Genomic DNA, 24,818 nt, shown 5'->3' on the forward strand with positions numbered 1-24,818 from the left:
AAAGGGCAGTAGAGTCTAAAGAGGGTTTTTTTGATTAGTGGTGTTATGATAGCTTGTTTAAATGAAGAAGGGAAAATGCCAGTTGAGATGGAAAGGTTAAACAGTGTTGTTAAAGCAGGAATGAGGGGGGAGGAGAGCTGGGGGATAAGATGAGAGGGAATAGGGTCTGAGGCACATGTAGTAAGATGAGCTTTAGAGATTAGTGAAGAAAGACGCTGTTCAGTTAAGGCAGAGAAGATTGTTAGCAGGGAGGGGGTTTGAGTGGGTGAGTGGTTATGTGGAGAGGGATAGTTAATAGTAGGGGAGCTGCCGGGAGGAGAGGAAAAAGGAAGAGGTGATTGGACCGGTGAAGAGGGTTGCTTTTGAAAGCTGTTCTGTAGCGTTTCAATTTTGCTCACAAAATATGCTGCAAAGTCCTCTGCAGACAAGCTTGTGGTTGTAGGGGGAGGCGGGGGGTGGAGAAGAGAGTTGAAGGTGTTAAAAAGTTGTTTAGGGTTATGGGATTGTGAAGAAATAAGTGTAGAGAAGTATGACTGCTTTGCAAGTGAGAGAGCGTCCCTGAGCTGGAGCAGCGTGTTTTTATAGTGGGCGAAGTCATCTGCATTGGAGCTTTTCCTCCACTGCCGTTCTGCTGCCCTGGACTGTCTTTTCAGTTGTTTGATGGGTTCAGTCAGCCAGGGCTGTCTGTTGATGCGGTGGGGGCTGAAGTTGGTGAGAGGGGCGGCTGTGTTCATGGCAGCAGAGACTGTGGTGGAGTAGTAGATGGATGCTGACTCGGGGTCAGTGTAGGATGACAGGGAGACCAGGGGTTTTAGAGAATCAGCTAGGGAACAGAGGTCGAGGTTGCGATAATTCCTTACAGAGCTTCCTGTCCCTTTGTTTGCTGATAACTGATACACAGCAAAACCTTTAGCTTTTTTTTTTTTTGCTTTCCTAACTGAAAACAATAGGCTGGTTTCCCATTGCATATTGGCGCTGGCATTGCAGCCGCACCGCCAAAAAAACAGGCCTTCAGGGCACACCGCGATAGTACACGGAGTTCCCGGTCTGGCATCTGCCCATACAGGAAGTGACTCTTGTTTATGGTCACTTCCTGCTTCGGTTATGATGTGGAAGTGCACTGAAGCGTATTGTAAAAATGGGCTCCCGCGCATGCACGCCGCAATGTCGCAACACCAATGTTCTTAAAAAAAAGACTTAGACTAACCTGACTTCTGGGCTGACACAAATCGCCAAAGGAGCTGCACGGTAACGTAGATATGTGCTAGCGTTAAATTGGGCAATTCCGGCGCAGCGTACTGCAACGTGGGAAGTATGAACTTCCCCATAGACTTTTATTAGGCTGTGGTAGCAGTGCGGCAATTTGACGCATGGCACCGCCCCAGTGTGAGAGGGCCTTGAATCTGACGTTTATATGAGGAGTTTCTGCTAACATTTTCAACCCTAGGCAGCTTTTAGGGCTGGTGCACACCGAGCGGCTTTTTGGGCGTTTTCAGATCCGCTTGCGGCTGCGGATCTGCTTGGTTAATGTATCTCAATGGGGTGGTGCACACCAGTGCGGCAGGCGTTTTGCAGAAACGAAAAATGCCTGGGTGAGGCATTTTTTGGATTGCGGATGCGTTTCTGCCTCAATGTTAAGTATAGGAAAAACGCAAACCGCTCTGAAAAACGGCACTTCAGAGCGGTTTTGCAGGCGTTTTTGTTACAGAAGCTGTTCAGTAACAGCTTTACTGTAACAATATATGAAATCTACTATACTGAAAACCGCAGCAGCAATCCGCAAAACGCTAGCAAAACGCCTCATAAAAATAAAAAAAAGCGTTTAAAAATCTGCTAGCGTTTTGCGGATCTGCTAGCGGGTTTTGGTGTGCACCAGCCCTTAAAGGACAACGAAAGCGATAAGTATACGAAGGCTGCCATATCTATTTCCTTTTAAACAATACCAGTTGCCTGGCAGCCCTTCTGGTCTATTTGGCTGCAGTAGTGTCTGAATCACACCAGAAACGAGCATGCAGCTAACTGTCAATAATGTCAGAAACATCTGATCTGCTGCATGCTTGTTCACGGTCTATGGCTAAAAGCTTTAGCACTCCGTTCTTTTCAACAGATGGTATTTCTCCTGTTGTGAGTTTGAGCATCACTCTTTCCTAAGGACTTCTCTGTACCTAATGATCTGAGCGTTTGGTGTTCCCCATTCTTGTTTTTTATTTGTTTTGTTTTCTTCTGTGAACTGCAATGTGGCAGTTTGTTAGAGTAGCTTTGCTGTTTCTACTATACCAAAGTCATTTCTAGGAAAGGTTGAGAGGCGTGTCCCTCCCTTGCTCTCTGTGGTGTCATAGCTTATGGCATTTTATACATTTCCTTAGTGTGTTTCCATATTAAGTGTAATAAATGCATGGTGCTTCTTCAGTATTTATATTAAATATATCCTACGTTTTATTGCAGCTTAAAGAAAAAGATAATCACTTGGTAAAATTGGAGAATGAGATCCGTCAGTTGCAGGAAAATAATACCTCCACTCAAAGTGATCTTCTAAAAGCCCAAGCACAAGAAAAAGTGCTCCAACTCCAACTGTGCACTGCTGAGAAGCAAATTAAACATTACATGGCACAGGTACGTGATTGAAAGAAAAACACCTCTGTTTTCACTCGTGATCCCCTATGTAAATGCTAAAATAATTGTTTAATTACTAATTCACGATTTGAAAAAGAAAGAAAAATATATTTGTTGATAAACAGAAAGTTGTCCAAAATTAGTTAAGATAATAGAAAACTATTTTGTTAGTCTTCTCTACAGTAAGGTGTTACAGCAAAAAAAAAAGTTTGGCTTTGTAGTTCTGATAATAAATATGATGTGAAGCAGAGAATATTGGATAAACTGGATGCTGCTTCCCATGTTAATCTCGGTTAATCAACAAGTAAAAACACTGTGCACAACCTCTGCCCCCTGTGCCTGCTCTGTGCCCCATGGTGCTTCCAGTGTCCCCCTTTGACCACCTCTGTCCCTCGTTACTCCTCTGTGACACCTCTGACCCCCTGTGCCTTCAGTGGACAATGTGTCTCCAGAGTCCTCTGTGCCACCTCTTTTCCTCTGCACCTTCTCTGCCACCTCTTCCCCCTATGCCTACAGTGTCCCTGTGTCCACTCATGACCTATTTGTCTCCTCTGTGCCTCCTTACATCTCCCTGTGTCTCCTTCTTCTCCCTCTGTATTTTTTCCATCCCCTGTGCCCCTTTCTGTCCCTCTCACGTCCTTCCACCCCCCTGTGCCCCCTTCTGTCCCTCTCACCTCTTTCCATTCCCCTGTGCCTCCTTCCTTCCCTCTCACCTCCTTCCACCCCCTGTGTGCTTCCTTCCATCCCCCTTCTGCCACCTGTGCCTCTTTCCATCCCTATGCCTTCTTCCAACCTCTTTGCCTCCTTCTGGCCTCAGTGCCTCCTTCTGACCACCATGTCTCCATCTGTCCCCCTGTGCCTCCTCCCAACTCTGCCAGGCCCCTTCCTTTTATATCCTCTGTGTGTGAAGTCCTTTTAGATGGTTGTCTTTCCAGTCACAGTTCCCATCTCCATATTTACTCCCTCCACACCTCTTTTATTCTCCCCTTTACTTTGTTCTTCTTTTTCCGAAGACGGACTCTGCTTGAAAGAGGACCATTATTTCTTCACTAAGCCCTCTCTGTGAAATATTGCAGTCTGGTTATTCTTTCTGTTTAGTTTATTCACACGTGTCTGCTCTCCCTACATTTCTTATGTTTCCTTAAAATCTTTTAGTCACCATATGTGCAGCAGTGGTATGGCGACTAGTTGAGCCGTGCACCTTGTAGGGTTTTTATTATTACCTTTTATATATATAGCGCCATCATCTTCTGTAACACTGTACAATGTACAAAAACATTCAATATCGGGGAGCACAAATACATGACCAGTTCAACATACTTTTCAATTAGCACAACTGGTGATATAAGTACAGATACATACAATTGGTGTGTAGTTTGAAAAACATCATTACTGATGGTTTGGAAACAGGAAAAACAAGGGAGAGGTTCCTGCCTTTGCAAGCTTACAATCTAGAGGTAGTGGGGTGGACACACTGGGGGTGTAGATGAAATGGTTAGCAGATGAGGTAGTGAGCTTTAAATTATAGCTATAGCAAATTATAGGCATGTCTGAACAGGTGTGTCTTGAGGGTACATTTGAAAATTCCTAGACTTGGAGCAAGATGGACTGGCTGTGGGAGAGTGTTCCAAAGGAGAGGTGACACCAGTGAGAAGTCCTGGAATGCGAGAGTGAAAGGAGGTGACCAATCTGAATGACAAGAGGGTCTCTTGGGAGGTGTGAAGTTTTTAGGAGATATGATATCTGGAGTGGTATAAGGAAATGTATGGAGGAGATAGCCTATGTAGAACTTTGAATAATAGTGTTAAAGAGAACCCGAGGTGTGTTTAAAGAATGTTATCTGCATACAGAGGCTGGATCTGCCTATACAGCCCAGCCTCTGTTGCTATCCCAAACCCCACTAAGGTCCCCCTGCACTCTGCAATCCCTCATAAATCACAGCCATACTGTTAGGCTGTGTTTACATCTGTAGTGTCAGTCTCAGCTGCTCCCCCGCCTCCTGCATAGCTCCAGTCCCTGTCCCCGTCCCTTCCCTCCAATCAGCAGGGAGGGAAGGGATGCAAGCGGGGACTGGAGTTCTGCAGGAGGCAGGGAGAGCAGCAGACTAACACTATAGAGATAAACACAGTCAGCTCTGACAAGCTGTTTGTCAGCAGTGTGGCTGTGATTTATGAGGGATTGCAGAGTGCAGGGGGACCTTAGGGGGGTTTGGGATAGCAACAGAGGCTGGGCTGTATAGGCAGATCCAGCCTCTGTATGCAGATAATATTCTTCAAACCCACCTCGGGTTCTCTTTAAGAGTTTAAACTGGATCCTTTGCAGTGGCGGCTCCAGGAATTTTTTTAGGGGGTGCTATGCAGTGCGGCAAAAAATGGGTGTGGCTTGCGTGCCGCGGTGAAAAAATGGGCGTGGTCATGACCGGATGAGGAAGGGGCTAACTGTAATTTAAAGTGAACCCAGGGTGAGAGTGATATGGTGGCTGCCATATTTATTTCCTTTTAAACAATTCTAGTTGCCTGGCAGCCCTGCTGATCTATTTGGCTTCAGTAGTGAACTGAATTACACCAGAAACAAGCATGCAGCTAATCTTGTCATATTGTCAGAAACCCCTGACCTGCTGCATGCTTGTTCAGGGTCTATGGTTGAAAGAATTAGAGGCAGAGGACCAACACGGCAGCCAGGCAGCTGGTATTGCTTAAAAGCAGATAAATATGGCAGCCTCAATATTATTCTCACCTGATAACAACCGTTATCAGATATGACCCCAATATGCACAACCGTTATCAGATATGACCGCAATATGCACAACCGTTATCAGATATGACCCCAATATGCACACTCGTTATCAGATATGACCACAATATGCACAACCGTTATCAGATATCACCCCAATATGCACAACCGTTATCAGATATCACCCCCATATGCACAACCGTTATCAGATATGACCCCAATATGCACAACCGTTATCAGATATGACCCCAATATGCACAATCGTTATCAGATATGACCCCAATATGCACAATCGTTATCAGATATGACCCCAATATGCACAACCGTTATCAGATATGACCCCAATATGCACAATCGTTATCAGATATGACCCCAATATGCACAATCATTATCAGATATGACCCCAATATGCACAATCCTCAGCAGATCTGACCACAATATGCACAATGCACAGCAGATCTGACCCCAATATGCACAATGCTCAGCAGTTCTGACCCCAATATGCACAATGCTCAGCAGTTCTGACCCCAATATGCACAATGCTCAGCAGTTCTGAACCCAATATGCACAATGCTCAGCAGTTCTGAACCCAAAATTGCACAATGCTAAGCAGTTCTGACCCCAATATGCACAATCGTTATCAGATATGACCCCAATATGCACAATCCTCAGCAGATGTGACCACAATATGCACAATGCACAGCAGATCTGACCCCAATATGCACAATGCTCAGCAGTTCTGACCCCAATATGCACAATGCTCAGCAGTTCTGACCCCAATATGCACAATGCTCAGCAGTTCTGACCCCAATATGCACAATGCTCAGCAGTTCTGACCCCAATATGCACAATGCTCAGCAGTTCTGACCCCAATATGCACAATGCTCAGCAGATCTGACCCCAATATGCACAATGCTCAGCAGTTCTGACCCCAATATGCACAATGCTCAGCAGATCTGACCCCAATATGCACAATGCTCAGCAGTTCTGACCCCAATATGCACAATGCTCAGCAGTTCTGACCCCAATATGCACAATGCTCAGCAGTTCTGACCCCAATATGCACAATGCTCAGCAGTTCTGACCCCAATATGCACAATGCTCAGCAGTTCTGACCCCAATATGCACAATGCTCAGCAGTTCTGACCCCAATATGCACAATGCTCAGCAGATCTGACCCCAATATGCACAATGCTCAGCAGTTCTGACCACAATCAGCAGCACCACCTGAAAAAAGAAAAGAAAAACCCATTTACTTACCTAGTCAGAAGACCTCCTGTTCCGACCTCCTCCTCTCCCGACCTCCTTGTGGTGCGCAGCTCAGCTCCCACGATCCTCTTTCTTCCTGCAGCAGCCTGCATTACCCGGCGAGCAGGGCTACGGGAAAATGGCCGCCTGAAGCCCTGCACTGCAGACTCCAAGTCTGCAGAGCAGGGCTGCGGGCGGCCATCTTACTATAGCCCTGCTCTGCTGCTTCGGGCTGCCGTTGTGAACTGACTCGGCGTCTCTTAGATGCCTGAAGTCAGTTCACGCCAGGGGGTGCTTTGGGGGTGCTTGGACAAATTTAGGGGGTGCTTGAGCCCCCCCAAGCACCCCCCTGGCGCCGCCACTGATCCTTTGGGTGATTGACAGCAACTAGAGGGATTGGCAGAGAGGGGCGGCATCAGAGGACTGGGAGGAGAGGTGGATGAGAAAAGCAGAAGAGTTTAGTAGGGACTGGAGACATGCCAATCTATTTTTGGTAGGCCACAGGGTAAGGTGTTACAGTAATCAAGACAAGAAATGATTAGAGCATGTACAAGCATTTTTTTCTTGTGTAAGGAAGGGATGAATAACCGGAGAAGCCATGCAGAGAAGTGGTCTATAAAGGAAGAGGCTGGTCCAGGAGGACTATAAATGACAGCAATATGGAGATGGTGTGGAGAGTAGACACAGACAGCATGAACCTCAAAAGATGAGAGAAATAGTGAAGGTGCAAAAGACAAGAGAGATAGTGAAGGGTTAATAAACTCTTTAGATGAATACATGGGTTTATATGCATGTCTCACGTCACCCATTACCCGGGCCCAGACTATAGATGAGGCAGATCTTATTGAGGAAACACCCCACCCCACAGGATAAAGCCATAAACAGCTTTGTCGTTTACCAGTGGTTTTGCTTCAGAGGAAGCATGCCCGTTATCCTGATGTGGATTGCACTCCTGCATGGGACTCCCTCTCTGCCTCTTATAGCAACGCAGGGCTGACAAGTTTGTTTTCTTTTGATTCAACAAGCATTATTGGCAATGCCCAGGCATTTGTGCTCGTGAGTAGGAAGGCTTGTCAAATTAAGTCTGCAAGATCATCTACCCTCTGCTGTCTTTGGGCAGAGGTGAAGTAGACCACATACAGTTAGCAAATACAGCTACCAATATTTATCCTTATCAAACATTGACAATATTATTTCAAATGAGGTGCTACTTTCATGTATATGTCCTGATTTGACAAGGTTCTCTGGGGCTGAAGGACATTAAAGAACATAAGTGGTCTTGGACATTTAGCTTGGCTTTACACAAAAAACAAATCAACTTGATTAGGTGGCAGCCCTTTGCAGTCCTCTGCTGTATCATACTGGACCTTAGTGAAGACTGCTAAACGAGCAGTGAAGTATCCGCCTGGTGGTTGCAGTTACTTAGAGCAGCGATCTGCAAACTTGGCTCTCCAGCTGTTAAGGAACTACAAGTCCCACAATGCACTTGCCTTTATGAATCATGACTGTGGCTGTCAGACTCCCACAGTGCATTGTGGGACTTGTAGTTCCTTAACAGCTGGAGAGCAAAGCTTGCAGATCACTGACTTAGAAGCATCTGCTTTGAGGCTATCCTGGAATTCAAAAAGTTCTCACTTGAAGTCACACTGCTGCTAATTCACTAACCATTTAGCAGTCTGGCTCAAAGGGAGGTTACAGACTCTTGACAACTAATAGCAGATGATAATCTAAACCATACCTAAATTGAAATGGCGAGTTTACATGTATAGATTACTTTCATATGATGCTATATACTAGCAACATTCTTTTCCCAATAGAATCTTTTGCTAGTAAAATGTATCACTGCAGGTTCCAGTAGGGAATTCTGCCTGGGCCAGGGATGTCCAACTCCAGACCTTGAATGCTACATCATGCCAGTGTTTTGGATGGACAGAGAAATGGAGAAATGTGTGCTACATGATGTACCACACCTTTCTGTCCCATCAATTAATTTGATCTGTGCCAAAAATGTGTGAGGACCTCGGCCTTTGAGGACTGAAGTTGAAGGTCTTCCTCCCAAAAGCTTTGTGGGAGAGGGAACATAATCTGTAGCATGTAAACTGTACATGCAGAGTCAGGGAGCATAGACAAAGGTATGGAATGTGTCATAATCCAGAAGATACAATCGTAAACCTTTGCAACAAAACCAGTATGGATGTCCCAATTACAAAAATGTAAGAAAAGTAAGCTGATAATTTTTTGAATGTGTCAGACCACTCGAAACCACCGGATTTGCCGCCTTGTTGATCACTGTATTATTTGCCACACTATGGGCCTGATTCACTTATTGTGGGTAATATTACCATGCGCAGGCAGCGCACATCAATATTACTTTTACTAATAACAACAGAGTACTGCGTAACAAGTGTGACCCACGCTACATTGGTAATGCTTACCTTGTTCTTGTACCATGGGTTGTGCTTATTGTAAGATGTTATCTTAGATACAGGGAATCAGAGCAAACACAATACATAGAAATGGTCACTTCTTTAAAAGACCACTCCAGTGAAAAAAGTAAGAAGTTACAGTATGACAGAACTGACAGGTTTTGAACTAGTCCATCTCCTCATGAAGGATTCTCAGGATTTGCTTTGTTTTTAAAAGCACTTCCTAGAGGGCAGTTTAACTGCAAAAATAGTAAGATACAAGCCAGCCTCCCTACATGTATACATATTATTTTGTCAATTAGACTTAGCAACAGCCTTTTTGGGAAATGCTTTGAAAAACAAAGAAAACCCTGAGAATCCCCCATGAGGAGGTAGACAGAAGAGCTGACTGGGTGGAAAAAACAGTGAGGGGAACCCGGAAGGTTAGTTATGGGGTGGGGATTTTTTAACTGGTCATAAAAATACAGTTCAGGAGTACTTTAGAGAACAAAATGATGCTACTGTTGGTTTATTTATGTAAAGAGTGTATGTTCTCTTAAAAATACATGTCCCCCGAAGCTGTGATAATTGCAGCCAAACTCATTCTATCATTTCATACCAGTCCTTCACTCCACTGTAATTCAGCCTGGTCTTCTTTGAAGAAATGCTTTAATACTACAGTTTGTGTTTTTTTATTCTTTTTTTATTTTGGGGGGCATTTCAAACAGTATTTGAAATTAATTAGGCATTCAGAACATTGTAAAAATATAAATAGGAAATATTTGTTCTCTTAGTCAGTGGCGGCTCCAGGGTTTTTTGGGGGGTGCTATGCAGGTGCTGGACCAACTTCAGGGCTAACTGATGAAAAGAAATGGGCGTGGTCATGGCCGGATGAGGGCAGAGCTAACTAATTTAAAATTGCAACGCAAAGACAGTGGGCCCAAGTTTTGGTGACCCTTTCCCCAGAAAATTCACATAATTGTGCAGGTTTTCTCCAGAAAATACATGTAATGTGAGCAGATTTGCCCAGGAAACACTTCAATCATGTGGCAGATTTGCCCAGAACAGCCACAATGTCAGCAGGCCAGCAGCAGATTTGACCACAAAATACACCTGTTTAAATAAAAAAAAAACATTTACTCACCTGCAAAAGACCTCCTGTCCTGGCCTCCGTCCAGCGCACAGCTCCCACGATCCTCTGCAGCCAGCCAGAAACGTTCCTGAACTGAAACTCTTGCGCTGAGAGCAGGGCTACGGGAAAATGGCACCCAAAGCCCTGCACTGCAGATTCGAAGTCTCCAGAGCAGGGCTTCGGACGCCATTTTACCGTAGCCCTGCTCTGCCACTGCCGGAGCTGCGCTGTGAGCTGCGGGCTGCTGCTGCCGGTAAACTGACGTGGTGTCTGTGAGATGCCGAAAGTCAGTTCACGTTGGGGGGTACTTTAGGGATGCTTGGACAATTTTAGGGGGTGCTTCAGCACCCCAAAGCACTCACCTGGCGCCGCCACTGCTCTTAGTATGCAAAAGTAAACGACTTAGTCTTCCACTATAAAGATTCTCATGGACTGATGGCTACTGGTTAACACCCAGTCATCCTGAACCACTCCCCTTTTATCCACATGGGCATAAAAAATGGATTGGTCTATCTGCTGAAGCATTGCCTTCCTAATGACTGTCAGCTAATCTTAGCTTCAGACTGATGGAGGGGGTGTGGTCAAGTTTGATAATAGTGTACTTGTAGAATCTTTGTGATTACTTATTTTAAAGCAAACCTGTGAGTTTTAAAAATAAAAAAAACCACATACCTTGATAGAGGAAAGCCTTTGGATTTCCCACCTTCCTCCTCCTTGTCGTTCCAGCGCTGAGACCCCTCAAGCTTGCTGGTGCTCTCCTGTACGAGAACGAGCATAACCGCACTGCATAGGAGCAGAATGGCCCACGTCTGCACATGAACCACTGCTGAGCCAGTTTTCCTGTGTTCTAGAGAGCAGAGTTAAGCTATGTACTCACCACCCCATGGGTCCAGCAACGTCCCCTTGGCAAAGGTCGTTAAGCGACGCCTCATCCTGCTCATGACGTCATGCGACTACACGACTGGCACGAACGGGAAGTAAGCAATCCCAGTGCTTTGCACAGAGTCGTTGGAGATCTTAATGATCCGTTCTGCCAATGTTAAACGATGTTCCCCGACGTCGGGTAACATCGCCCCAAATATCGCCCCGTGGGTACGAGGCTTAAGGGAGCTGCCTTCGCAGTGCTGCCGAGCTCCGTCGACTAAGTTTTGTCTACAAGCTTTGGGCGGTGCTGGAACGGTCAGGGAGGAGGAAGGAGATTAGGGATCCAGAGGCTTCTCTCTACACCCTGGTAAGTACCTATTTGGGGCACTTTTTTTTTTTTACTACAGGTACACTTTAAGGTTTACTATGAAATGACATTTTAATCCTAGCTGTTTTTCCACCTGTGTTTAGTCAGATTAATCTAGTAATCGATATTTTTTTCCAGTTTACTTTTAGCAGTTTGTAGAGCACATATTGTTTGACATGGGTGGTACTTTGTTGTATAACAGCTCGTTGTATAAATGAAATAACCGTTCAAAAACTGTACAGTGTGTTTATTCAGGTGTCCTTAGTTTAATATTGTTTCCATTTAAGGATCAAAATCCAGTTTGAAAACTAAGAAAATAGCAGGAGGGGGCTTCATTACAGCACTGTGCCTATAACACATAAAAGCAAACACTACAATGAAGAAGTTGTCTCTGGAATATGTTTACGCTATTATATGAAATGAAGAGTGTTCCTATCGGGAAGTATAAAGGCCAAACCTTTGCTGCAAGCTTCTGTCTGCCATCCGCACTATCACACCTGGTTAAGGTTGGGCCCCACCAGGAAGTGGTTATTAGTTGTCTGTGTTTGGTATTAGTTGCCCACTAGTGGGTTGTTATTAGTAGTCCTGGGGGGTTAGTAATTGTCCACCAGGAGGAGTTATTAATTGCCTGCCGGGGTAGAAGGGGTAGAAGTTATTAGTTGCCCACCAGGGGAAGGTTCTGTGTGAGAGTAGGGAGAGGTTAGGTCATAGTGAACTATCGGAAAATATTATAGATATTTCACTTTATCAATTAAGCAGTAGAATATTGGTAAATTAACCAATATGTTACTAGCGCTATTTTATGTGCCTTTAACCAGATTTTTTTTTCGGTTTATGCCGCTCCCAAATTAGCACGCAGTGTTTTCAAATGTTCGCATTACTTTGGTTTTTACTTCCCCGGGGATTCTTCCAACCCACCATATTGTGTCAGTACCCTTTGCATCCTTTGGGTCCCCTCCTCTGCCAGCTCCGAACAATCTGCATGCCAACTGTGCATGCGTGTTCCTATCCACGCCCATTCCACATTCGCGCTTCCATCACCGGGTACTTTCTGTGCATGCGCGGTTCTTAAAAGAATTAACAAAGAATGTGCAGAACCCACCCCCCGACGAGAGCCTGATCATGGAACTGTGCAGATATTTCTGAGCTGGCAGCTGGAGAATGTAGGGAACTCAGAGGACGCTAAGGGACCTGATACACTACGGGGGCTGGAAGAATTCCAAAGTCACTTTTTATAGCATAGCTCAGGTGTGCTTTAATTTTTTCTCTGCCTCTATTTGCATTGAGAATGAGTTATTTCCTAATGTTAAAGCGGAACTCCAGTGAAAATAATGTAATAAAAAAGTGCTTAATTTTGACAATAATTATGTATAAATGATTTAGTCAGTGTTTGCCCATTGTAAAATCTTTCCTCTCCCTGATTTACATTCAGACATTTATCACGTGGTGACATTTTTACTTCTGGCAGGTGATGTCACTGGAAGGAGATGCTGCTTGCATTTTTGGCAGCTGGAAACAGCTGTTATTTCCCACAATGCAACAAGACTCCCACAGTGTGATGTTAGTACCTCAGTGCTGTGAGGCGCTTACATTACACTGTGGGAGGGGTTTAAACCACAAAATCAGCCATACGGAGCCCCCTGATAATCCGTTTGAGAAAAGGAAAAGATTTCTCATGGGAAAGGGGGTATCAGCTACTGATTGGGGGTGAAGTTTAATTCTTGGTTACGGTTTCTCTTTAAAGCTTCTATTTAATGAAGGTCTTAACTCTGCAAAGCTAATCCTTTAGTAAACTATTGTCCGCGCAAATAAAAAGAGTCTGATCTTTGATATAAATAAAAAATTCTTTCCATGCCAAACAGAAAAAAAAAAAGTAATGGCTCGATTTTATCTAAAGTTACCGTATAGCAAAGGTTACCTAAACATTTATGCAGATAGAGAAAAGGTGTCTGCCGGCAGGAGTCTCTTCTATTTATGTCATTTTATTATAATGCAGCCGGATCCATCTCTCTGGAAATTATTGTGCATGTATATAACACAAGCAATGATTATGAATCGCTTTCCGAAAAGTAATCTATATCCCAGCTTTATCACCCCCCCCCCCCTCTTCTCCCCGTCCTGTAGGTGCAGTGAGCAGCAGGCGAAATTGGCCTGGCAATTTGAATTGTTCACATAAGTAATTTAACGGAATAGCGAAGCTTGCAAGGTAATAAGACAGGTTTTAATCCTCTAGTTTTGGCTTGTGACACCATCCGACTGCACGTCTCCTCTGTTTGCCCCTGTGGGGAGGTTAGATGACGGCAGGATTACAGAACCTGGGCCTTTTATTATTTGTAAAAGCTCTATTCTCTGATAAAAGGCAAGCTGGAAAAAAAAAATTGTATTCACACATTTAGCAAGAAACTCCTTACAAATGTGCCTTCACATGCAGGTCAAGCGTTGTCTCGTGCTTCATGTGTGCCCCTGTCATCAGGACGGGGAAACTTAAGAGAATTGTTTAAAGATCGCGATCACAGCAAAAAGCAGCTCTGGGCTATACAAAAGGCGTCAAAGTAGCAAGCGGTTGCTTTTTGCTTTCCGCCACAATCACGTAGCGATTTTTATGTAATCTCAAATGTTAAAAAAGGAGGTTTCTTGAAAGGTCTTCATCAGGCTTCACTTTTTTTTTTTTTTTTAATGTTCAAGGCTGAATTTTACGAGGTAACGATAACGAAACTGCAGGAAGATTTGGAACAGTCAAAGAAACGGTGCAGAAAAAGTACAAAAAGTCTGGAGAGTGCCGAACAGAACATTTATGATCTAAACCTGGAGATGACTTTATTACAGGCAAATCACAATCAGACAGCTGAGCAGGTAACACCGTCACCTTCATCTTCCGGCTGTTTTTATTTTCATGTTTAGTCCCTGAATAGAATTTTGAGAATATTTTGTGCGGCAGGGTAAAAGTAAAATCTTATAAAGAACGTCACAGTAATACCAGTTTGAAAACTTCTGCTTTCTAAAATTCCATTGTTGTAGATAATACAGTATATAATGTCCAATACCAAATGCTCCCAAGTGGCACTACTCTAAAAATGTACTCCTAAATCCCTCCCCCATACCATCCTAGGGGGTGCATAATATGAGGCCATGTGACCCCCAAACTCTGATGGCACAGCCTTTACTCTTCCAGCCACAGCGCTAGGATTATACTGTCCCAGTGCCCCTCTGTCCTTGAGCTACACCTTCCTCCCATAGAAAACAGCATGAGAGAGTTTGACCATGGCAACTCTAGGATACTCCCTCGTACAACTTCTCCTTAACTCAAACCAGAAGCTCCACTGCTACACCACGTGACTCTAATTCACCTGACTACACGCTGCTGTCTGACAATCAGGGTGCACTCTATAACTATGGCAACACATGCCTCTCCGGTCTGGGGGCCTGCATGACTTCACCACAGCATGCCAATGCAGGTGGTGGTGCATTAGGTGGGAGGTTGCCCATTGGAAGTGACTCATGTATAAGCCATGGGCCCAAAAACTCGGCTTATACTTGAGTATATATGTAATCTCTGTACTACCATTGTACCATCTGTCCACAAACACACTTACAGATAGGAACTGCTGAAATTCAGTCATTTCACCAACTATCAGCCATCCAGCAAACATACGCTAGATCATTCTTCTTGCTAGCAGCTGTTTACTCTTTTGTCATCAGTCCCCACCTCAAAGTGTGGGACCTTGGGACAGAATCAGCAGAAAGAAGAGGGGGTGCAGCTAGGAGGAGAGAGGCAGCAAGAACAACTTAGTAAGGTTGTGGCCTTCTATAGCCTTACTAAATAAAGAAGGGCACTGTGGGGTACAGTTAGTCCCCAGTTAACAAAGGAGATATGGGTCTGTAAGTTCTTCTTAACCTGAATCAGTTTGTTAGTCGGAACACGGTTAAACCTCTGTTCCTGTGTGTCCACTGTGCACCATCTTGCATTCAGTGTCCCCCATCTGTATCATGTTTGCCCCAGTGTCCCCCTCTGAGGCCCCAGTGATCCCTTCTGCTGAAACCTCTGTTCCCCTGAGCCACCCCCTGTAGTTGATTTCCACTAGCGCGGGACGACAAAATCATTACAGGTAACTATGTCTCCACCAAGGAGACAACTCAAATATGGTACCTTTAGGCTAGTTTCACACTTTAATCTGTGCAGTCATCCTGCGACAGGAGAGCCTGGGATAGGACTATTCCACCGTACCATGTCCCCATCCATATTAAGCTTGGTTCACACTGCAAGAGCTTTATTTTTAGCGCTAGTAATTTTAAAAGCTCTTGCTACTGCAGTGCTGTGGGTGATATTAATAAAATCACATTGCTCAAGTGAGAACAAACTCATAACGTTACATTAGCAAGAGCTTTTAAAATCACAAGTGCTTAGAAAAAGCTCTTGCAGTGTGAAACAGCCCTTACCCTTAATATGCGGGGGGTATATTTAAATAATTTCATAGGGAGCCCCAATATCAATATATCAAAAAACATTTATTAATTACACAGATACAAATAGTCCCAATATCCCCTTTAAAAACAATAGCTGTATTGAAATGTGAAGCATGGGGCTATCTAAGGAGTGCACTCCTTTTGAATCTATTACCGGTATTTATTCTTCGGGCCCACAATATATAGCTTCCTGTATCCAGTATGTGTCAGGTGACCAGAGAGTCCTAGCGCTTTAGATTATGTTCATAGGCCTCTATATCAGCAGTTCACGCTCCTCATTACATGCGGGGTAATTCACCCTCCGCATACCCAATCAGCCAGTAACCGGTATGTCATCCGGGACTCACGTGACCAAGTTGGTATAATTGCTTTTGCCTCCACGTAGTTGCTCTGTAGCCTTGGGCGGGTACTACCGGTGCTGTGTCAGCCAGTAGCCAGGTTCCCTGCGCGCCCTGTTCATTGCCGGCATCTATAGTGGAATGGCAGTCCGCAGCGTGCTTCTCTTGGCGTGATCGGGGAGAGAGCGGAGGCCCGGCAGGAACTCAGGTCACGTGACGACAGCTCACGTGACGCGTTTCACCTGCAACTCAGGTTTCATCAGATGCGGGGGTATATTACAGCAGTAATATGCGTAGTGACGCTCCCCACTCAGTGACCCACTTCCTGCTGGACAGGAAGTCCGTCACTGGATTACCTTTGCTCTCTGCATGCACGCTGCTGCCACGGTTGATCCTTTACACTTACCGCATCTCCATACACCGCCACAGACTTGCAATGCTGCATAATCCGTGTGGTAGGGACAGATCATGCGGCAACGCACAGCAGAGTTTGCGGCGGTCTTGGGGTGATTTTGCTACTTCTGTCACACTGCATCTCGTTGCAATAGTGTGTAAGTCTCCATTGATATGTCAGAACCTATAATATTGTTTTTGTCCTTTAGCTGAATGAGAAAAACAAAGAAAACTCTGCCATGATCTCTGAACTCAGCAATCTACGTCACCAGAATAAAAAATTAAGGGAGGAACTTTCAGAGTTAAAACTCAACTTAAAGCAATCCAACGCTGATATGAAGAAGCTTCAGTATCTAAACCAGAGGACACAAGAAGAGGTAACCCCGCTTAGAACATATGTTTACAATCACAGCTTCTCGGCAAGCTTAATTTAAAGCACTTTCTCCATCTATACAGTTCAAACAACTAAGTTATTCTGCTTAGACCGCTCTGCGCTCCTTCATCTGTTATCTAATTAGGAGCTAGAAAGATTGTGGGATAGTCAGCCAGCTTCGCACACTATACCTCTTGACTGAAATGATTAAGATTAAATTTCTCTCCCGTGGCGTCAAACATTTTTCTTTCAAGAGTTCCCATTCTTAGTGTTGAAGGGGTTAAACGACACAAGATGTTACGGGGGCACGGGGCATCGGGTTTCCACATTGCATTTTTCCAACCGATACGGTTGGCTTTAACGACTCGTAATTATAAGTGTTTAGTAAAGTGAAAACACTTTTCTTTTAACTTGTGACCCGCTCTGATTTCGGATCATGCTGTGTTTTTGTGGGGAATCATGACTTAATAAGTAAAAAGTTTTCAGGCCTCAAAGAATGGTAATATTATAATGGAAGACAGAGAAAAACATTTAATCACTTGAAAAATGAGAAGTGACTTGTGGTAATTTCTTAAAATGTACTTTCTGCACGTCTTTCTCATCCATAACCAAAAGCATGGTAGTAATTAGCATGGGGAAGCGCCGGGATCTACTCCCCGGGTTAATTTTCTGAAACGCGGCATAGAAGAGAAATGACCCAGTGACCGTATGGCACCAGCGGTGTCCCTCTGAACCTGTCACTTAATGCGATTTCATGTATGGAAGTGATAATTTCTGGAACACCGTTTCTAAGAGTTTCTTAATTTCTTTAATTAAAGCAATAACTGTTGTTGAGCATGCCTTGCGAAATAGTCCGGAGGAGTTGTCCGCTGAATACATTTTTTTTTTCCTGTGTGAAGGATTCTTGTATCAAAGCAAGCAGATTTAAAAGATACCCGAGGTGACATGATGAGATAGACATATGTATGTATAGTGCCAAGCACACATATAACTATGCTATGGTCCTTTTTTTTTTTTTTCTCTGCCTGAAAGCGTTAAAGTGTACCAGAGATGAGGCCCCCACCATAAAATATATATACTTGATGTTTCCTCCAGCCCCCTCCGGCCTGATCGCTCCTACATCATTCTTTTCTCTTTCTCTGTACGCATGCAACTAGCTCAGAAAAATCCTACAGTCTGGCCCAGTTGGTGCAGGTGCAGTCCGCCCAGGTGCTATCCACTGTGTCGCTCCCATCGCCAGGAGCATTCTGCAGGAGCAGAATGCTCAAGGCAACGTGAATGTGCGCAGTTGGCCCCGGACCGGCGGACTTTCCGGTGCCAATTGTGGAGAAACAGAGCCAGAAGACAATTATGTGGGAGCGATCAGGCCGGATGGGGATGGAGGAAGCCCCAGGCATGTATATTTTATGGCGGGTTCCCTTTAGACATCAGGTATGCTAGTGACAGTTTCCATCTGGGTTGGGCTACGGCATAACCCCCACTGACCAGGAATTCCAACCATAATACACATTCCTAGCTGAAAATTGCTTCTGAAATATACGACTCCTGCCATGATCACCGCTGTGTGCACTCACACATGGGTTCTCGTTGCCGTCCACAGATGAGTGAATGGGAACAAAGAACACATACACGCATTATTTCCTGTCGGCGCACTAAAAGTTTTCACAGGAAGAGTGGAAGGTGGGACATCTAGTGGCCAAATAGTAAAAATACACCCTACATACATTAAACGCTAATACATAAATTCCCATTAAAATTAACCCTTAACACCCCCTCTCCCCTAGTTACTAAAATAAAACGTGTGTGTGTGTATATATATATATATATATATATATATATATATATATACATATATATATATATATATATATATATATATATATAATCTCTGCAGAATGCTCCTGGCGATGGGAGCGACACAGAGGATAGCACCTGGGTTTCTCGGATCCACTTTAAACAAAAAGCATTTCTTTGTTGCAGCTAATACAAATCCTAAAATAAATCTTTAGTGTTTCTACTTCCTGATTCATGGAAGCAGACATATTGTTAACGGCCTGTGCTTCCAAATGAGCTTATCTGCCAATCTGCATGGCAGTCATGTGACACGGGAGAGATCAAATTACAACTTGTGATAAGACACAAATGAGGGGAAATTAATCAGGTTAAACTCTTTAAATACACACAAGATGCATTTCTCTCTGTTTTCCTTCTGTCCTGTGCTGTTCAGGTCCACTTGAAACGTATCATTCTTTGTGTAATTAATCTATATGATATATGAGAGTCACTTTCTGAATTGAATTGCTGAAATAAATTAATTTAGTGATGCTATTCTTATTCACGGACTCTCACAAAGTTATCTATTTCAGCAGTGGCGTAGCTAAGGAGCTGTGGGCCCCGATGCAAGTTTTACAATGGGGCCCCCCAGGCACTCTATACATAATAATTGATACGGCGCACCAAAACCTGCCAATGGCAACTACAGTGTCAGAGGTGCAAGAAGGGGATGGAGAAGAGCTTGTTAATGTTTACCACTACTCAATGTGTATATAGAAGTGATTAGTATGAGCACAGGACCAATAGAGAGCTAATACTGTAGTTGAGGGAGGGCCCTTCGGGGCCCCTCTGGCCCAAGGGCCCCGATGCGGTCGCTACCGCTGCACCCCCTATTGCTACGCCCCTGTATTTCAGTATGTCAGGACCTTTTAAAAATGTCCACATTTCCAGACAAAATGTATTGTTTATTTTTATATTCTAGAAAATACAAACGAATTGGCAGCAGTATACATCTTCTTGCATGTACAATTACATGTACAGATCAGGGAGAAACACCTTGTGTCTCCGGGCAACTTTCTTAGCTTTTCTAAAGTGAATGCATCTTTTATATGGTGGTCTAGGACACACATCTGTCAGAATGCTGAAGACTCTACATTTTGGATTTTCTAGTCTGGGCTGAAAATGTGAGGGCACTACAAATAACCACTTCCCTTCAGGTGTACACTAAAATCACTTGTCTCAAAACAACATATATAGTTAAGAAACAGTATCAAAATGCCAGACCAGAGATCACTGTATTATATATTGCTGGAGCTGAGGAGACCCCTTCAGATATCGGACTTTTATGCTAGGTTGCTGTCATGAGGTATGACCACGATTCTCTGTTTACTCCACATCCGCTGCACGGATTTTGTAGCACAGAGGGCAACAGTAAGCAAGTAGTGATGCTACTAATGTTCTCATTGCGATTTTGCAAAATGTAACGTTATCGTCATTACGATTATGATCATAATGGAAAAATCATAACCATGAAAAATTAAGCAACATTTTGCATAATTACAATACAATAATACAATACAATAACATTTCTATAGCGCTTTTCTCCCATAGGACTCAAAGCGCTTAGGCTCTCTCAGATTCAGTAGTTAGTAGGATGAAGTATTCACACAACTAAAGTTATATTTCTGCAAATGCCAGACTGAACAGGTGGGTTTTCAGTCTGGATTTAAACACATCCAGGGATGGGGCTGTCCTGATCTGTTGAGGTAAGGAGTTCCAAAACATAGGGGCAGCATGACAGAAGGCTCTGGGACCAAAAGTTTCCAAGTGGACTCTGGGTATGACTAGATTATTAGAACCTGTGGATCTGAGAATGCGGGGATTGCTACGCAGCTGTAACATATCTTTCAAGTATCCAGGGCCTAGATTATTCAGGGATTTAAATGTCAGTAGGCCGATCTTGAATAGGACCCTCCATTCTATAGGTAGCCAGTGAAGGGAATGCAGGACTGGCATTATGTGGCAGTGACGGGGTTGGTTGGTTAGCAGTCTGGCAGCAGTATTCTGTATCAGCTGTAGGCGGTACAAGACCTTTTTTGGAAGGCCAGTGTAGAGAGCATTGCAGTAGTCCAGTCGGGATGTGATGAAGGCGTGGACTAAGGTTGGCAGATCTTCTGGGGGTATGAGGTGCTTGATTTTTGCAATGTTCTTCAGGTGAAAATAGGATGATTTCACCACCGCAGAGATTTGAGTTCTGAAGTTTAAATCCCCATCAATTAGAACTCCCAGGCTACGCACATGATCAGAGCTGCGTAGATCCGTGCCTCCTATTCCCAGTGGTGAAGACTGCAAGTTAAGTTGTTTTGTTATCATGCTCTGCCCTCCAATCAGAAGGACTTCAGTTTTGTCTGCATTTAGTTTCAGCCAGTTGTCATTCATCCATTGCTGTAGTTCACGTAAGCAGGCGTTTATAGTTAGAGTTGGGTCTGTCACACCAGGCTTGAAGGAAAGATATAGTTGGGTGTCGTCTGCGTAGCAGTGGTATGTCAGGCCATGTTTTTGGATTAGTTTTCCCAACGGTACGACCATAAACACATTTTTGGTAATTACAATAGTTTTTGTAATAAAATGTGCATAACTACTAAATTTTCATAATTACAGGTATTTTTCGGGACCAATTTTCATGTTAAACACGAAATTATGAGTTCGCAGTACTCGTAATTTTGTGTAGTTTTGTTGTTTTACAAGAAAGTATGCGCTACACAAAAAAACCCCACAAAAATGATTTAATATGAAATTAAGGATTTTCTGATAAGTATGAATTACAATTTTGTGCCGTAATTGCAAATTTCAAGTTTTTTAATTATGAAAACGTGAAATTTTGGCTCATCACTGTAAGCAAGTCAATTTGCATCTTAATCTGATGCTGATCGGGCACATATCAAGCTTTTACATAGGTAGCAACTGATTTGCGTTGGTACCTGAGTAACTGAGCTACATGTGGGCCCACAATGCGCTGTGTTAATTAAAGGGAACCTGAAGTGGGAGGTATATGGTGGCTGCCATATGTTCACATCACTGCAGTTACGCTTTACGTTACCTCCACAGTCGGACTGCACTTTGCCTTGCTATAGAATTTACTCTGCAGATGGAAAGTCCACAAACACCTGTGACTTACTATATGCAGACTACCCAACAGACATTACAGAGCAATGACTGCTGAAACACCACCCATTGTCCCTCTATCAGCTGACAAACTGCAAAGGTGTGCCGATGGAGCAATGGATGGATATTATCCATCCGCCATTCTGTGTTGTTGCCATTAAAACATGGCACTAGCGCAATGCTCGCCTGGAAGAATTTGCCCCAGTAGTTCTGTTTTTCTGCAAAGAATAATCTTTCACTCAGAAAATGAAAGATCTTTCTTGCATCGTACAGTCGGCCAAAGTGGGTGATATTTGTCAGCTCAGTCCGAAAAAGTACCGAGTCTGGGCCATACCACAAATAAATCTGAGTGACAGTAAAGGTCAGCGCATACCCCTATCATAAGACGTGAGCTATGAACGTTCTTCTCAAAATATTGCAAGACCTTTTGTATTTCTTGGTAACCAGATTAATGTTTGTAGGTCAGTAAAGCATGCTGCTGATACACAGTTCCTCCCCAGCCTCTTGTTTTCAGCCTAGAATTTTATAGTGTTTGAAGTATAGGCTGCAATTGTGTTCCCGGCACTGTAATTTTTTTTCCCTTGTAACACTTAAACAGAAGCCTCATGTCACTCAATCCCAATACTCTTCACACTTGCTTACTGTCCCCTTAAGGTATGGCAGCAATTTCCTTCATTCAATCCATGCTATGTTCTGCTCTTATATTATAGGGACAGTCAGATGGAATGGAGAGGAACAGGTTGACTGACATTATAAGAGAATTACAGTATGGTCCCTGAGATTGCAGCCTGTATCATGGTGATTCGGGTTTGATGAAAACATGATGGATGGAGAGAAGGAGCCATCTGCAGAGCAGTCAACTAATTAAACTCAGCTTTAGGATACAGTTTATCCAGCCATACTTGCAGGTTTGCAGTTCTGTATGATGAGTTAGAGCATAGCTACAACCTTAGGATTAGTATTAAACCTGCAAAATCCAGAAAGTGACTTCATTAGCACTCTTGTGCTAGTTAAAGCTTTCATTTTTCTCTGTTATATACATACAGCAAGACTTCTGGTATCCGGCACAGACAGGGATTGCCTGATGCCGGATACATGTGCTTGCCGGTGATTGCTTGAACTGGCATTAAAAGCACTCTCAAGACCCTCCCCCCCCCCCCTCGAAAGCAGCTGGGAATTCTCACTGAACATCCTGGCACCGTCTTCTATGCATCCTGCAGCTCCCAGTGGTTTTCTGTCGTCCTATACGGTTCTTAGCATGTCACCTGACCCGCATTGGGTCACACGACACGCTGGGAGCTGTGCATGGACACCAGAAAGTCGCTGTAAGGTGCAGGATGTGTTGAAGAGAGCGCCTGGATGATTGGTGAGTACCGTATGTACTGAAGTATAAGCCGACCCCCCCAACTTTTACCTTAACAACTGGAAAAGATTTTGACCCGAGTATAAGCCAGGGATAGCAAAAGCCACAACCACAACACCACTCACAGCCTTGGCCGGTCACAATCATATATTAGAAAAGCAGCATAAATTCAGCAGATTGCAATAATATGCCAGAACATAAACCTACAATGGAGATGGACATGCAAAGAACTCCTGTTGCAAAGTATAAACTGGCATAAAGATAAATCAAGGAATGCAGAGCCACATAGTCAAGTATCTAAAACTTGATATAGGAATGTCAGGATTCTCACCACTCAGGAGACACTGTCCTTGTATGCCTTCCAAGGCTACAACTCGAGATGAGTTCCGGACAACAGGGACTTTGCTGTAATAACAAACATCATGTGAGCAATTTTACACTCATAACTAGTGTAATGAGATCCCTTAGGGCTTCTTTCCACTAAGGTCAGCATGTGTCTCCGGTAGGCATCCCAGTAGTATGCCTGATGCAAGTACACTTCTTCTTTTCGGAGCAGAGAGGAAGTTCTGAGTTTAGTTCCACTTTAAGGCAAGGCTCTGATCAGTAATGTATTGTGTATTACTTATTGTGCTTCTCTTTTAAAATGCTGCATTATCTTATGCTACAGTTGATATTTCAAACGCGAGTCAGCAGGAGTCCTTCTCCTTATTTAATGTTTATTTAGTATTTATTTAGCACTGTCATAGTATATAGTCTTGTTCCTAGCTGTCCCCAGAGTGGCTCACAAATTAAACCCTACTGTATTCATATGTCCGTTATAGTCTAAAGACAATTTTTGGGGGAAGCCAATTAACTTATCTGTATGTTAATGGGATATGGAAGGAAACCAGAGTGCCTGGAGTCTGCCCATGGAAATAAGGGTAGAACATACAAACAGATAGTGTCCTGGCCCAGATTCAAACCAAGAACCCAGCCTGGCAAGACGAGAGTGCCATCCACTATGCCACCAAGCTGCCACTAATGTGCAGATATCGTCAGTGCTTTAGCTTAAAGGACAAGCAAGGCAACTAAGTAAATCTATCTTTACTTACCTGGGGATTCTTTCAGCCCCAGAAGTCACGTGTGTCCCTTGCCAAGCTTCGGTCTTCTCACATTTCCTGCTGGCATCCTCTGAAGATCGCTGAACCAACATCTTGTGCGCATACATAGGTGCGCGCGGTGGCATGCATAGGTGTGCGCGGTGGCATGCGCAACAGATGATGACCTACCTGGGGTCAGCAATCTTCAGAGGCTGCCAGCAAGAGACAGGAGAAGACTGGAGCTGTGTCAAGGGACACACGTGACTTGTAGGGGCTGGAAGAGGCCCCAGGTAAGTAAAGATAGTATTATTTCATCTTTAAAAAGGACCTGTACTGAAAATTAAAAGTCAAAATAAACATAAATACATCATACTTACCTCATGTGTAGTCTACTTATCTCTTTCTCCTCTACCCTGTCCCGTTTGTCCACAGTGATCAATGGAATTTTCTGTCCTCCATTTTGAAAATGGCCATTACCCCATACTAGCTTTCTGGTCAGCATACTGTT

At 43.9% G+C, this 24,818-nt stretch overlaps 1 protein-coding gene across 7 annotated transcripts in view; it reads left to right on the top strand.

Annotated features, from left to right (window-relative positions):
- The window catches only part of LOC137518990 (polyamine-modulated factor 1-binding protein 1-like), a 539,976-nt gene that overhangs the window by 262,382 nt on the left and 252,776 nt on the right, over positions 1 to 24,818 (top strand). For all 7 annotated transcript variants that reach the window (XM_068237518.1, XM_068237520.1, XM_068237522.1 and 4 more), the window contains 3 exons: positions 2,446 to 2,613; positions 14,048 to 14,215; positions 16,767 to 16,934. In XM_068237518.1, coding sequence (XP_068093619.1) covers positions 2,446 to 2,613; positions 14,048 to 14,215; positions 16,767 to 16,934 — 504 coding nt within the window. The remainder of the gene's footprint in view (positions 1 to 2,445; positions 2,614 to 14,047; positions 14,216 to 16,766; positions 16,935 to 24,818) is intronic.

This window comes from Hyperolius riggenbachi, chromosome 5 (assembly GCF_040937935.1).
Source record: "Hyperolius riggenbachi isolate aHypRig1 chromosome 5, aHypRig1.pri, whole genome shotgun sequence".
Lineage (NCBI taxonomy): Eukaryota > Metazoa > Chordata > Amphibia > Anura > Hyperoliidae > Hyperolius > Hyperolius riggenbachi.